At 43.4% G+C, this 13,891-nt stretch overlaps 1 protein-coding gene across 1 annotated transcript; it reads left to right on the top strand.

The window, feature by feature from the left end:
• The first annotated feature begins 3,940 nt into the window (after window positions 1-3,940).
• On the top strand, window positions 3,941-5,650 carry LOC142153239 (E3 ubiquitin/ISG15 ligase TRIM25-like). The gene is given in 2 exon segments (XM_075210635.1): window positions 3,941-5,137; window positions 5,139-5,650. Coding segments are annotated over 2 exon segments (1,584 nt in total). The 5' UTR covers window positions 3,941-3,946; the 3' UTR covers window positions 5,532-5,650.
• The last annotated feature ends 8,241 nt before the right edge of the window (window positions 5,651-13,891 follow it).

Below are 13,891 nucleotides of genomic sequence, written 5' to 3'. Positions count from 1 at the left end.
AGAGAGACAGAAACCAAACTGGCTTTTTCCATTTCTTTACATATTTAACTATAAGTGTAGGGTGTAATATACATTCAAAGACGATGGCTGCATTGCCAATATGCATAGATGGAGAGGAAGACAATCTGTTTTGTGTGTAGAATAGGCCTACCAACGAAGAATTAAACTGTTTTTTTGGATGATTTATTACCTCAACAATTAGATTACTTGTCTCTAAAACAGTTGGAGCACTAAATTGGGTTAATTTAGGCCCAAAAACATAGATTTTCCAAAAAAATAGCAAAACAAAACCAAACAAAACCAAAACCAAAACCAAAACACGCAATGGCGGTTTTGCAAAACCAAAACCAAAACCAAAACACGACGGTAATCCAGATCCAAAACCGAATCCAAAACCAAAACACGGGGGTCAGTGACCATCTCTAATTATAATACAGTACAATATAGCCGATACATGATACCTATTAAAGATGTTACATTAAAGCATAAGTACTATAAAACACTGAATTTCCCAAACAATGGTACTATCTTTTCAGAGGTTTTACCAAGTGATTACACTATGCATATATAACAGACTATGAACACGACTGTTTAAACACATGGCAACAATACCGGAAGTTCACATACGCAATGCAGGAACACATACGCTATGCAATGCAAACAAACCACATTAAAATAGCAAAATGACATGAAAAAGAAAAAGTTTTTTTTCTTTCTTGTCCCTAGATTCTCACTAGCACCCCAAAGATTGCACAAAGCGGATAATCAATTTGGCAACACTAGATGATATAAAGGCATACGATCTCATCCCACCCTTTGTTGGTAAACCGAAATCCGTCAGTATTGTCAATCTCTGAGCAATGTAGTGCCTTTTCGAGCCCCCAAATTATTCAAGTAATTTTATCGTTTTCCAATAAGCATTGTCTAAACGATTTGTGTGGTTCCGAACACAAGCAATTTATTTTAGCAGATGCAAAATGTAACAATTCAATACATGATTATAATACAGTACAATATAGCCGATACATGATACCTATTAAAAATGTTACATTAAAGCAGGAAATTATAAACCACTGAATACATTACATTTCCTTATAGAGCTTCACCGAGGTCCATGGAACACAGCCATGCTCACATGTAGCCACGTTCAGAGAGAGAGAGAGAGAACAAAAGCCAGCATGCTTGTATATACTTGTCCAGCTAACACTTAGTAAGGTCTTCATTGGTCCTGGCTTAATGGCATTCCAGTTCCGTGCAAGTTATAGGTCAGTTCATTTGATCCTTACAAATGGTATGGGGAACATCCCCCACCCTATTGTTCCCATGATTTGACTCTGAATGACCAGTTCAAACTGACCCACACAAAAGTATTTTTTTTTTAGCATTATTCTCATATTGCTTGTATCTTGCGATCGCTAGATGCGATCGCTATTCCGGCCACACCGGGTTAATGCTGATGAAATAAGCTTTAATATGAGACCAATCTCTTTATCTTTTAAAACACCTGAACCATAAAAACCTTTACTACAGTATTATATATGAATAAATATACAATCTAATACATTTTACAAATAAATGAATGTGGATTGGAACCTTAATAAATATGAAATATATAAATAACTAAATGCTGTAGTGCGAGTGTGTGCGTGCATATTTTAATGCATGATAGCGCCATGCCCCATGTAGCGTGGCATACTGAGTGCAATCGCACGATAAAACAATATTAACCAATATACTTTTGTTCATTCAATTATACGACTTCGACAGAGTCTATCTATGAAGTGTTGCGGAGGTATTTTTACAGCGACAAAATTTTCTTTTGCTAATGCCACCTCAGGATCATTTAGAGATATTGGGCCTGAATCATCTTCAAATACAAGTCCATTTGTGTGCCGTATCTTGCGTGAAATAGCTCTGCGCATGCCCCAGAACGGAACTGACGCCAAAGAACATGCATGCAATTCATGAACGAAAGCAAATGACACATACGACTGCCTATGATTTGAAAGGTGGAAAAAGGGGAGGAAGGGGCAGGTGTACATAGGTAATCATCATCATCAGCAGCATTTATTTATATAGCGCCAGCAGATTCCGTAGCGCTTTACAATTGGGAACAATCAGTAATAAAACAATGGATAATACTGACAGACAGAGAAGTAAGAGGGCCCTGCTCACAAGCTTACAATCTATGGGACAATGGTTTGATACACAAAGGTAAGTGCTGCATTATATTGAATATTTGTCCAGCAAAGGTTACAAAGTATTTAGTGGGCTGTATGCTCGGTCACACAACTATGTTGGTCAGAGGGTTGTTGTCTTATGTAGGCGTGATGAGGGCACTACTACAGAGATGAGTCCAATTCAGTTCCTGGGTTTCTTGTACGTATGCTTGGTATCAGCCGTATCCCTTGCCCCAACTACAGGGCAGGTGTAAGTGCCGACTGATAGTGGTGACACAGCATTGTCTTGGTTTTTAAAACTACACATGTGTGCCACTAGCTAGCACAGTGTATGCAAGATAGACTATAAAACGCATTGTATGTACAGCACGCTGTGAAAAAAACATTTTTTTTTTAACTATCTATATTTTTCTGAATGATTATACAGTTCAGAGTTGCTCTTTGATTTTATAATATATAAAAAAAATTGTGCTCTGTTGTGGCCTTATATTGCACATGTGCTTGTGCGTATCCTGTAGTCTGCTTGTGTACATCTACGTACGGCAAGTAACGTCTATGCAGAGCGTACTTCCACCTAGATTCAAATGGAACTGCATCTTGAAATGCGTTTGCAATTGAATGCGGTCGGAACTACGTTCAAGTTCCGTGCTAATTTTTAAAACGCAAGACGCGTTCACACTGCAGTGGCGGCTCTATTGATTTGGTTGCTTCACCACAGGAGTTCCAGTGCTGTATTGGGGGTTTGTTGGGGATTTCCGAGGCACAGTGGTGGAAAGAGTTTAAATGTTGTGTAGTTTAGTTGCTTACAGTAGAGTCAAAAGGGTCTGGTGAATGTAGTTCTGTTTAGAGAAGAAAATAAGTGGGGAGGGTGGAGAGAGAGACTTACCTGTATGGTGTGAAGGACAAAATGTATTAATTGTCCTTGTAGGGGAATCTTGACAGGTACTATTTAGAATAATGTATCTGTTATCCCTGAAATGTAAGTATTTTTGAAGCTTTTGATTTCTTTGTAGTAATATTCAGTAGCTTTTATGCACACTGTAAATCACTCGTGATGTAAATAGATTATATAATGTGGTTAAAAAATGCTTATAGATAGTGGCAACTGTAGTTATTGTGTGAGAGAGTAGAGTAGATACCTCTTTGGTTTACAACTCTTTTGCGTGCTAGTATCAGTCCTTAATGTCTATAGACTGGATAATTTGTTTACAGTTTTTGCAATTTGTTTCTACTATGTAGGTAGCTCCTGGGTTTAAAGAGTCTGAAGATGTAATGTTTAAACTCTTTAAATGTTTATTGCTCAGATCAGAAATATGGAAAAGTTCCTTAGTGTTGTGGGTTTCTGCTGTGTGCGATGAGATAGTGTCTCCTAATAGGGCAGTGGTGTCCTTCATGTGGAATCAGTGGTGGGGTATACTTGTGTGGGTGGAGGGTGTCAGGGTGAGTGGTGGGGTCTAAGGGTTGTGCTCTTATAAGAGCAGTTGTGCTTAATGCTTAGTGCTGATTATTTGGGTGCTGCTGATTCCCACAGTCAGGATGTGCAAGATTAATTATTTTCAGCATATTAAATTACCTTTGGTTTCTAGAACAAGTACATGTTCCTGCATGATGTCCCTTTATGCACTAGCTGTTCCCTTAGTATAACTGAGCCTACAGATATAATGCGAGCGACAAGCTCAGCTTCGCCCTGTGTGGAGAATGTGAAACACACCCACTGGTATCTGAGTGTCAGAGTCCACTTTTATTTCTCTTTTCTGCTGTCAGCGATGGCGTCTGCTGATCTGAGACAGGAGCTGGACTGTTCCATCTGCCTGAACATTTATACAGATCCTGTAACACTGAGATGTGGACACAACTTCTGCCGGGTCTGTATTGATCGTGTGCTGGATACACAGGAGGGGTCTGGAGTTTATAACTGTCCTGACTGCAGAGCAGAGTGTCAGGAGCGTCCTGCATTGATAAGGAGCATAGCTCTGTGTAACATAGTGGGGAGTTTCCTGTCTACTCGGCCAGATCAGGAGGAGACTGGGATCTTCTGCACTTACTGTATTCACTCTCCTGTACCTGCTGCTAAAACCTGTCTGCATTTTGAAGCTTCTCTGTGTGATAATCACCTTAGAGTACACAGCAAGTCAGCAGAACACGTCTTATCTGATCCCACCACTTTCACTGTGAACAGAAAATACTCCATCCACAAAGAGATCTTGAAATATTACTGCACTGAGGATGCTGCCTGTATCTGTGTGTCCTGCAATTTGATCGGAGATCATAGGGGACACAAGGTGGATATGTTGAATGTGGCCTCTACAATAAGGAAGGATAAGCTGAGAAATGTTTTGCAGAAACTGACCAGAAAGAGAGAGGAGACTGAGAAAAGAGTCCAGAGACTGCAGGAGCGCAGGAGAGAAGATCAGGAAAAAGCAGCTGGTGTAACAGAGACAGTCACTGCCCTGTTTAGAGACATCAGGAGACAGCTGGAAGCCCTAGAGAAGAGAGTCCTGAGTGAGATCTCCAGGCAGGAAGAGAGCGTTTCACGCTCAGTCTCTGATCTGATCCAGCAGCTGGAAATAAAGAAGGACGAGCTGTCCAGGAAGATGCATCACATTGAGGAGCTGTGTAACATGTCTGATCCAGTGACTGTCTTACAGGAACCAGACATAGGTGACTTGTGTGATACTGACGACAGAGAGAGACATGATGACCAGGTCCATGGTGTAGGAGATCTGGATGTGGGTCTCATCTCAGGGAAATTACACACATTATCTGATATAATAAGAGGTATAAATACAGGGATCTATGTGCAGAGAGCTACAGACATATTACTAGATGTAAACACAGCTGGTTATAATATACATATATCAGATGACATGAAATCTGCATCATGGTCAGATATAATCCAGAGTCATACAGAAATACCAGAAAGATTTCAATATTATCCTCAGGTAATAAGCACCAGGAGATTTCCCCTCAGGGCGACATTACTGGGAAGTGGAGGTCAGTAAATCAGGATGGTGGGGGCTAGGGATGTGTTATCCCAGTATAGACAGGAGAGGAGGTCAGTCACTCATTGGAGATAATAGCAAGTCCTGGTGTTTGTATGGTAGTTGTAATAATCAGTATTCAGTGAAACATGACAGTAAAGAGATCTGGTTACCTGACAATATTCCCTGTGATACAGTAAGGATATGTCTGGATTATGAGGCTGGACAGCTGTCCTTTTATTCTCTCTGTGACCCGATCAGACACTTACACACCGTCACTGCCACCTTCACTGAGCCCCTTCATGCTGCATTATGGGTAGGGAGAGGTTGTATAAAGATATCTGGGGGGGTCAGGAAATGGGAGAAATAATCTTACGAAATCTACCCAGAGACTGGTGACATCACAAGGAGGGGAATCTGATTGGGGGGACACTTATCCAATAGAATGAAGCAGTGGGGGGTCCTACAGCTGAGCCCCTCCTGCTGTGTAACCAGATGACCAGTGTGTCTGGATTTATTCCCTTGTTGGTGTGTTAGACACTCATTATAAATATACATGTATGTGGGCTTTCTCCGTGTCTGATTCACTGATGGCTGTGATTGGCTGAGCTTTATATTATAATATTGAGCTTTATAGAACTATATATATATATGCTCAAGGAACTTATAAATTAACGAGATATGTATGGAATTACAAGATAAATAATAATCAAATAGGGTGTATAATTATTCTAAAGACTGCTATAGCTTCCTAGTGTGTTCTTTTTAACACACTATATTACACTTATGCACGTTTTAACAATTTAGATGGTAAAATGTTTTTAATGTTTTGAATTACAAGTAAAGATATTATTTTAATTATTTTGTGGATTTGTGGAACTCCTAATTCATGTGTCATTCATAAAATGCATAGTGTTGATTACCCTTCAAATGCATTCCCCTCTTTGTTTAAAACAACCCCACATATACAACCATAAAATAAAGACACGGACACCGACTTAAGATTGGAATAAAAAAGGTCCTTTTATTACATTATTATTATTTAAATTATATGTTTATTTTATTTTATTTTAATTATCTTTATTTTATTTTATCTATCAATACTATCAAAGCTATAAGCAATTTGGACCTTTTTCTTTATAGAGGTGGCGAAGAGCAAGGGCAGCCAGCTAAAACCAACATGAACCAATACGGTGGAAGATCGCCTCCTTTCCACCAACCCAGGTTAACGCCTTAACTATTGGCCGGTACTATACACTATAAATTAACTCAATACCCTCTGACTCAAACTGGTCAAGCCCTTTCTAGGCAAAAACCTGATACTCCTTACAAGAGTACCAACGAGTCTAATAACATTGAGGGAACCAAGGCTATATTGCCAACACATTAAGTACCGTATGTTTAACAACCTTATGACTGCCATGCTCTCCTGCCATTCAAAAACCTCGCTCCTCGTGACGAGGGAACATAATCAATAACCTGGAACCAGGGCGGGTGGGTGGGTCTCCGGATCCAGGAAACAGGAAGCTCTCTCCTTCTCACACTGCTTGATATTCTTTCCACGACACTCCCACTTCCTGCCTAATTGGCTGATTACACTACAGCCTTAAAACCCCCCAGTGGTGAGTAACATTAACAGCTCACAACACATGATTTTAAACTCCTTCGGCTAATGGCCTCTCTCATAATTCTGATTGATATAAACCACACATGATTCCCAGATGAGTGCACCGTTTTAAAAAATACATACTGTATTTTTCGCTCCATAAGACGCACCTGACTATAAGAGGCACCTAGTTTTAGAGAAGGAAAACATACACTGGCCCCTTCACTCACACAAAATACACTGGCCCCTTCACTCACACTCACCAACACTATATTAACACACTGATCCCCACTCTTAGACACACATGCTATGTTAGCACACTGGCACACACACAGTATAGCCTCCAGCACACACACAGTATAGTCTCCAGCACACACACACAGTATAGCCTCCAGCACACACACACAAACACTATAGCCTTATCTTATTCCCTCAGGTGTCTTCAGCGCTGCGGATCCTCCTGGAGGAAGGAAGGAAATAAAACTTACATGTCCAGCGTGGAGAAGCGGGTCCCGGCCAGGCTGCAGATCCTCCTGAGCGTCCGTCCCTCCGCCTATCTGTGAGGACCTAGCTATCACATGGGACGTCCCATGTGATAGCTAGGTCCTCACAGATAGGCAGGGGGACGGACGCTCAGGAGGATCTGCAGCCTGGCCGGGACCCGCTTCTCCACGCTGGACATGTAAGTTTTATTTTCTTCCTTCCTTTCTGGCATGCAGTATTCGCTCCATAAGACGCACACACTTTTCCCCCCACTTTTTTGGGGGGAAAAAGTGCGTCTTATGGAGCGAAAAATACGGTACTTTTTCTGTTTTTTTTACGTTTATTCCTATGTATCTCTGTGCACTCCTGATAAAAAAACAATGTGCGCTGAATAGATTTATTGGTTTAAGAATGGAGTATCTGGTATAATCCATACTTGCCAACTCTCCCGGATTGTCCGGGAGACTCTCGAAATCCGGGTAGGTCTCCCGGACACTCGGGAGAGCAGGCAAGTATCCCGCATACTGGAATTTACTTGCCAAAATGCCGCGACTCGCGGTGAATTGCGTAACCCCCCCCCCCCCCACTGACTAAATGACGTTTTCGTAGCGGGGGAGGGGCCAAAAAAACATACCAGGAAGAAAAAATAAATGCTGACATGAAAACAAAGGGTATGAACCTGTCACTCACTGGACTGTGAGTGCTTCTTCCCGGACATTTAGGAACCGTGGTCGTCCTCCATCCTGAGGGTCTGCGCATGCGCAGCCCTTTCTAACCCTTCAGTGTATGTTCCTTTAACTTAATTGGCAGATCAGGCAACACTCCCTATATTAAGCACCTGTGGTCAATACCACGTTGCCTGATCTGGGAGTCTCATTCCCCATGAGTCTCTGAAGGTGTTCCTGTGTTTCCTCGTGTATTCAGCGCTGCTGATTCCTGTGGTTTCCAAACCACTTCTACTTCTGTGGTTTCCAAACCACTTCTACTCCTGTGGTTCCCATACCACTTCTACCCTTTTGTGTATCATCGTGACTGTTAGCTGATTCCTATCCGCTGCCTCCGTGCACTACAGTCTTCAAGCCACTTCAACTCTATCATATATCATTGTGACTGTTAGCTGATTCCTATCCGCTGCCTCCGTGCACTACAGTCTTCAATCTACATCTACTCACCTGTGTATCATCGTGACTGTTAGCTGATTCCTATCCGCTGCCTCCGTGCACTACAGTCTTCAAGCCACTTCAACTCTATCATTATCATTGTGACTGTTAGCTGATTCCTATCCGCTGCCTCCGTGCACTACAGTCTTCAACCTGCAACTCGTCTGTGTTCCATCATGACTGTTAGCTGATTCCTATCCGCTGCCTCCGTGCACTACAGTCTGCAACCTGCTACTCGTCTGTGTTTCATCGTGACTGTTTGGCTGATTCCTATCCGCTGCCTCTGTGCGCTTCAGTCTTCAGCTCATCTCAACTCTCCCGTGTTTCCTCGAGACTGCTACTACTATTGTTATCCGCTACTCTCCGTGATCATCAGTTCCAGCTCAACTCTGCTCTCCCGTGTGCCATCGTTACTGCACCTGCTGGTTGCTATTGGCTAGCTCCGTGTGTCCGCAGAGTCCTGCTGCCGCTACTCCTCAGCTCTACTCGTCCTTCAACTGCTGATCCACTCTCCATGCTTTCCTGTGTTCCCGCTGGTCTCTACCCGCCTGTCAGCATTGGATTCGTGTCTCTCTACTTACCTCCCAGCTAGACCATCGCTATTCTTCAGGGTCCTCCAGGAGTCCAGTTCCACACTCTACTGATTCCTGTGTATTTGTTTCCCTGCTGGTCTACCTACCTGTGCGCTGCACCTACTTGACTACCGCTTCACCCATCCAGGGACTTCGCATCCTGCCGGCCTCCTGCCGTTCAGGTATCTCTGCACTCCTGTCTGACAGCCTGCTTCTGAACCACGGTATGCATACTTCTCTTTGACTGTGCTGGTGTATTGCATATCTTGCTGGACTGTGTTGGTTCTTCTCTGGAGTTTGCTATCCGCTGAGTCTACTGCCATCATTGACTGTGTTATCTTGTGCCGGATTACCTCAAGAGACTTTCTATTATTACAGTGCTGTTCAGTCATTTATATATATTGTGCATATTATTGTGGATCAAGTTTAAGGTGCCCGTGTATCTCCTGTGTTGCAGTCTCTACCCGTGCTCCTCCCCACATATATATTCTGTGGTACAACTTGCTAGAGGCAGACCACTGATCCCTGTTCCCTGTGTCACTTGTTCCAGTATCCTTTCACATAGCAGTGGTACAACTTGCTAACGCAGACCACTGACTCCCCGGATACCTCCACTTGGATTCCATTCCTTCACTCAAGACAGCGGTACAACTTGCTATCCGCAGACCGCTGACTCTCATCACCTCCTCGTTTCTGTTGGACATTCCTCCTCACTATAGCAGTGGTACAACTTGCTACCGCAGACCACTGACTACCTTCACGTGTCCTTTGTCCATACAGTTCCTCGTGTATAATTACCTCCATATTACCAGTGCTGCTAGTCATAGACTTTCCTGAGCATCTCATCATCTGCTTTTTCCTGTTCCGTGATCACCCTGCTACCAGAGTACCATAATACCACCTATATTGCTCTAGTAAGCCTATCACCTGGTGATCCCTGGGTAAAGACTCCTAGTGCCCGTGACAGTAAGATCAGGCCATGACAGACCCAGATACAGAACCTACAGCCAAGGAGATGCTGCAGCATCTGGTCAGCCGTGTGGAGCAACAGGATGCTCGCCAACAGCTGTTACTTCAATGTTACCAATCGTTAACCTCCCAAGGAACATCTGGACAGACTGTTACAGCTAATATTGAAGCTCCTGTGCTTTCCTCCGTTTCCCCAGTGCCATCCCAGGTGTCTACAGCTTCCACGCTTCACCTGCCTACTCCGTCAAAGTACGATGGAGACCCCAAAACTTGTAGGGGTTTCCTTAACCAATGCTCAGTACATTTTGAGCTCCAACCTCAAAATTTTTCTACCCATCGTTCCAGAGTGGCCTATCTTATCTCATTGTTTTCTGGACAAGCTCTGGCTTGGGCCTCCCCTCTGTGGGAGAGAAATGATCCAATTCTACAAGATAGTGCCAAATTCATTTCTACGTTCCGAAGTGTGTTCGATGAACCAGGTCGTGTGACCTCCGCTGCTTCCAGCATTCTTCATTTACGACAAGGTCCTCATACAGTAGGCCAGTACGTCATTCAATTTAGGATCTTAGCCTCTGAACTTCAGTGGAACACTGAAGCATTAATTGCCGCCTTCTGGCAGGGGCTCTCCGATAAAATTAAAGATGCACTGACTACCCAAGAGCTTCCTTCGTCACTAGAAGATTTGATCTCTCTTTGCCATCGTGTAGACATGAGATTTCGTGAAAGAGAATCTGAGAAAACAACTTCTGTTAAAGCATCTCTTCGTTCAACCCCTCAATTTCGTCCAGCTTCACCTTCTGTGATTCCCATGGAGATAGGACGTTCCAAATTATCTTTAGAAGAGAGGAAACGAAGAGTCAAGAATAGACTCTGTATCTATTGTGCTGATTCCACACATATGCTCAGCTCTTGCCCTAAGAAATCGGGAAATGCCAGGCCCTAACTAGTTCTGGAGAGGTGAAGTTAGGGTCCCTGGAGTCCTCTCCATCTTCTAAGAAATTAAAAGTCTGCGCTTTTGATGTTACGATTTCTTTTGCTACCAAATCCTTTGAGTCACAGGCATTGATTGATTCTGGAGCAGCAGGAAATTTCATTTCTAAATCCCTAGTGAATCAATGGTCTCTACCAGTGATTACTTTAAAAACACCGATTACTGTGACTGCTATAGATGGATCACGTCTCATCAATGGTCTCATCACCCAGAGTACGTCTCCAGTAACACTTCAGATTGGTGTGCTGCACCATGAAGAAATTTCGTTTTTAATTCTTCCAGTTACGACAAGTCCGATTGTCTTAGGCCTTCCATGGCTTCAGTGTCACTCTCCCCAGATTGACTGGCGCACTCCTCAAGTTACGTCTTGGGGAGCTGAATGTCATCATCGTTGCCTTTCCCAAGTTATTCCTCTTAGAGTACAGCAATCTTCCATCTCATCTTCCTCACCGGGACTCCCTCCTCAGTACGCTTCATTTGCCGATGTTTTTGATAAAGCTCAGTCTGAACGTCTTCCTCCTCATCGTTCTTGGGATTGTCCGATCGACCTTCTACCTGGCAAGACTCCTCCCAGGGGTCGGGTCTATCCACTTTCTTTACCTGAAACTCAAGCCACATCTGAGTACATACAGGAGAATCTCCAGCGAGGATTTATTCGACCTTCCACCTCTCCCGCTGGAGCCGGGTTCTTCTTCGTTAAAAAGAAGGATGGATCGCTACGCCCCTGCATAGATTTTCATGGACTCAACGCCATTACTATCAAGAATCGGTATCCCATTCCGCTGATCACTGAGCTATTCGATCGCATCAAGGGAGCTCGGATTTTTACTAAGTTGGATCTTCGTGGTGCCTACAATTTAATTAGAATCCGTTCCGGTGACGAATGGAAGACAGCGTTCAACACCAGAGATGGGCATTACGAGTATCTAGTAATGCCTTTCGGGTTGTGCAATGCCCCCGCTGTTTTCCAAGGCTTCATCAATGAGATCTTTCGGGACTTATTATATGTATGTGTCGTTGTCTACCTGGACGACATATTGATCTTTTCACAGGACCTGCCTTCTCATCACCAACATGTGGCAGAGGTCCTCTCCAGACTACGGAAAAATTCATTGTTCTGTAAATTAGAAAAATGTTCATTCGAGTTGCCCCAGATTCCATTCTTGGGGTATATAGTTTCCGGAGTTGGCCTGAAGATGGATCCAGACAAGGTGAATGCTGTATTACATTGGCCCCAGCCAACTACTCTTCGTGCTATCCAGCGTTTTTTAGGTTTTGCCAATTACTATAGACGCTTCATTCAAGACTTTTCTTCCATTGCATCTCCTATTGTGGCCCTGACTCGTAAAGGGGCTAATACTAAGCAATGGTCATCTGAGGCTCTCCAAGCCTTTCAAATTCTCAAAGAGTCCTTCTCCTCTGCTCCCATTCTTCGACAGCCTGACGTGACACTTCCCTTCTTCCTAGAAGTAGATGCCTCTAATGTGGGCTTAGGAGCCATTCTCTCCCAACGTTCGGAGCAACAAAAATTCCATCCTTGTGCCTTTTATTCTCGGGGTCTCCTGCCTGCAGAGAAAAATTATACTATCGGGGACAAGGAGTTGCTGGCTATCAAAGCTGCATTAGAGGAGTGGAGATACTTATTGGAAGGAGCTCGCCATCCGGTGACGATCTTCACGGATCATAAGAACCTGTCATATCTACAGTCTGCTCAATGCTTGAACCCTCGTCAAGCAAGATGGTCTCTTTTCTTTTCCCGTTTTGAATTAATTATAACCTTCAAACCAGCTGCTAAGAACAAAAAAGCTGACGCTCTATCTCGAGCTTTTGTGACGTCCTCTGACGTTGAAGAGGTTCCCAACCATGCTATTCTAGACCCCAAATGTATCTCGCTGGCTGCTTCGTCCACCAAAATGCTACCATTTGGGAAGACCCTCGTGCCTCCTACTCTGAGGAGGAAAATCCTTTTGTGGTTCCATGCCTCTCGTTTTTCTGGACACGCCGGTGAACACAAGACCCTTGAGATTCTCTCTCGAAGTTACTGGTGGCCTTCAATGAGGAGAGATGTTAAAAAGTTTATTGCTTCCTGTGAGTTATGTTCTCAGTTCAAATCCTCCCGCAGAACCCCAGCAGGGTTGCTGCGACCACTACCCATTCCGTCCAAGCCTTGGACCCATATTAGTATGGATTTCGTTACCGATTTGCCACCTAGTAAGAATTATAATACTATTTGGGTAGTGGTAGACAGATTTTCGAAGATGGCTCATTTTGTCCCTTTGTCTGGTTTGCCTTCCTCGTCTACTCTGGCTGAACATTTCATTAAAGAAATCTTTCGTATCCATGGATGTCCGTCTGAGATTGTGTCAGATAGAGGAGTACAATTCGTTTCCAGATTCTGGCGTGCCCTTTGTAAAACCTTGGGCATACGATTAGCACTCTCATCTTCTTACCACCCGCAATCTAACGGACAAACTGAACGGGTCAATCAAGATCTCGAGACCTTTATAAGGATGTTCTCATCAGCCAATCAAGACAACTGGGTAGAATTGCTTCCTTGGGCTGAATTCGCCCATAACAACATGTACCATGAGTCATCATCCAAAACTCCATTCTTTGTGGTCTACGGTCACCATCCGTCTTTTCCGGAATTTCCTGCCCTCCCTCCCACCCAAGTTCCTGCTGTGGAGACTGCTTGTCAGACCTTCAAAAACATCTGGTCTCAGGTCAAAACCTGTTTAAAGAAGACATCTAACAAATATAAGTCTTTCGCAGATAAGAAGAGGCGGGCTATTCCACCACTAAAAATTTGAGATTGTGTCTGGTTATCTACCAAAAATATTCGTTTGAAGGTTCCATCTATGAAATTCGCTCCTCGTTTTATTGGTCCATATAGGATCATTCAAGTAATCAATCCAGTGTGTGTTAAACTTCTTCTTCCTAAGAATCTTC

Source organism: Mixophyes fleayi, chromosome 4 (assembly GCF_038048845.1).
Source record: "Mixophyes fleayi isolate aMixFle1 chromosome 4, aMixFle1.hap1, whole genome shotgun sequence".
Classification (NCBI taxonomy): Eukaryota; Metazoa; Chordata; class Amphibia; order Anura; family Limnodynastidae; genus Mixophyes; species Mixophyes fleayi.
The sequence above is the reverse complement of the archived record's forward strand: the minus strand, read 5'-3'. Positions and strand labels throughout refer to the sequence as shown.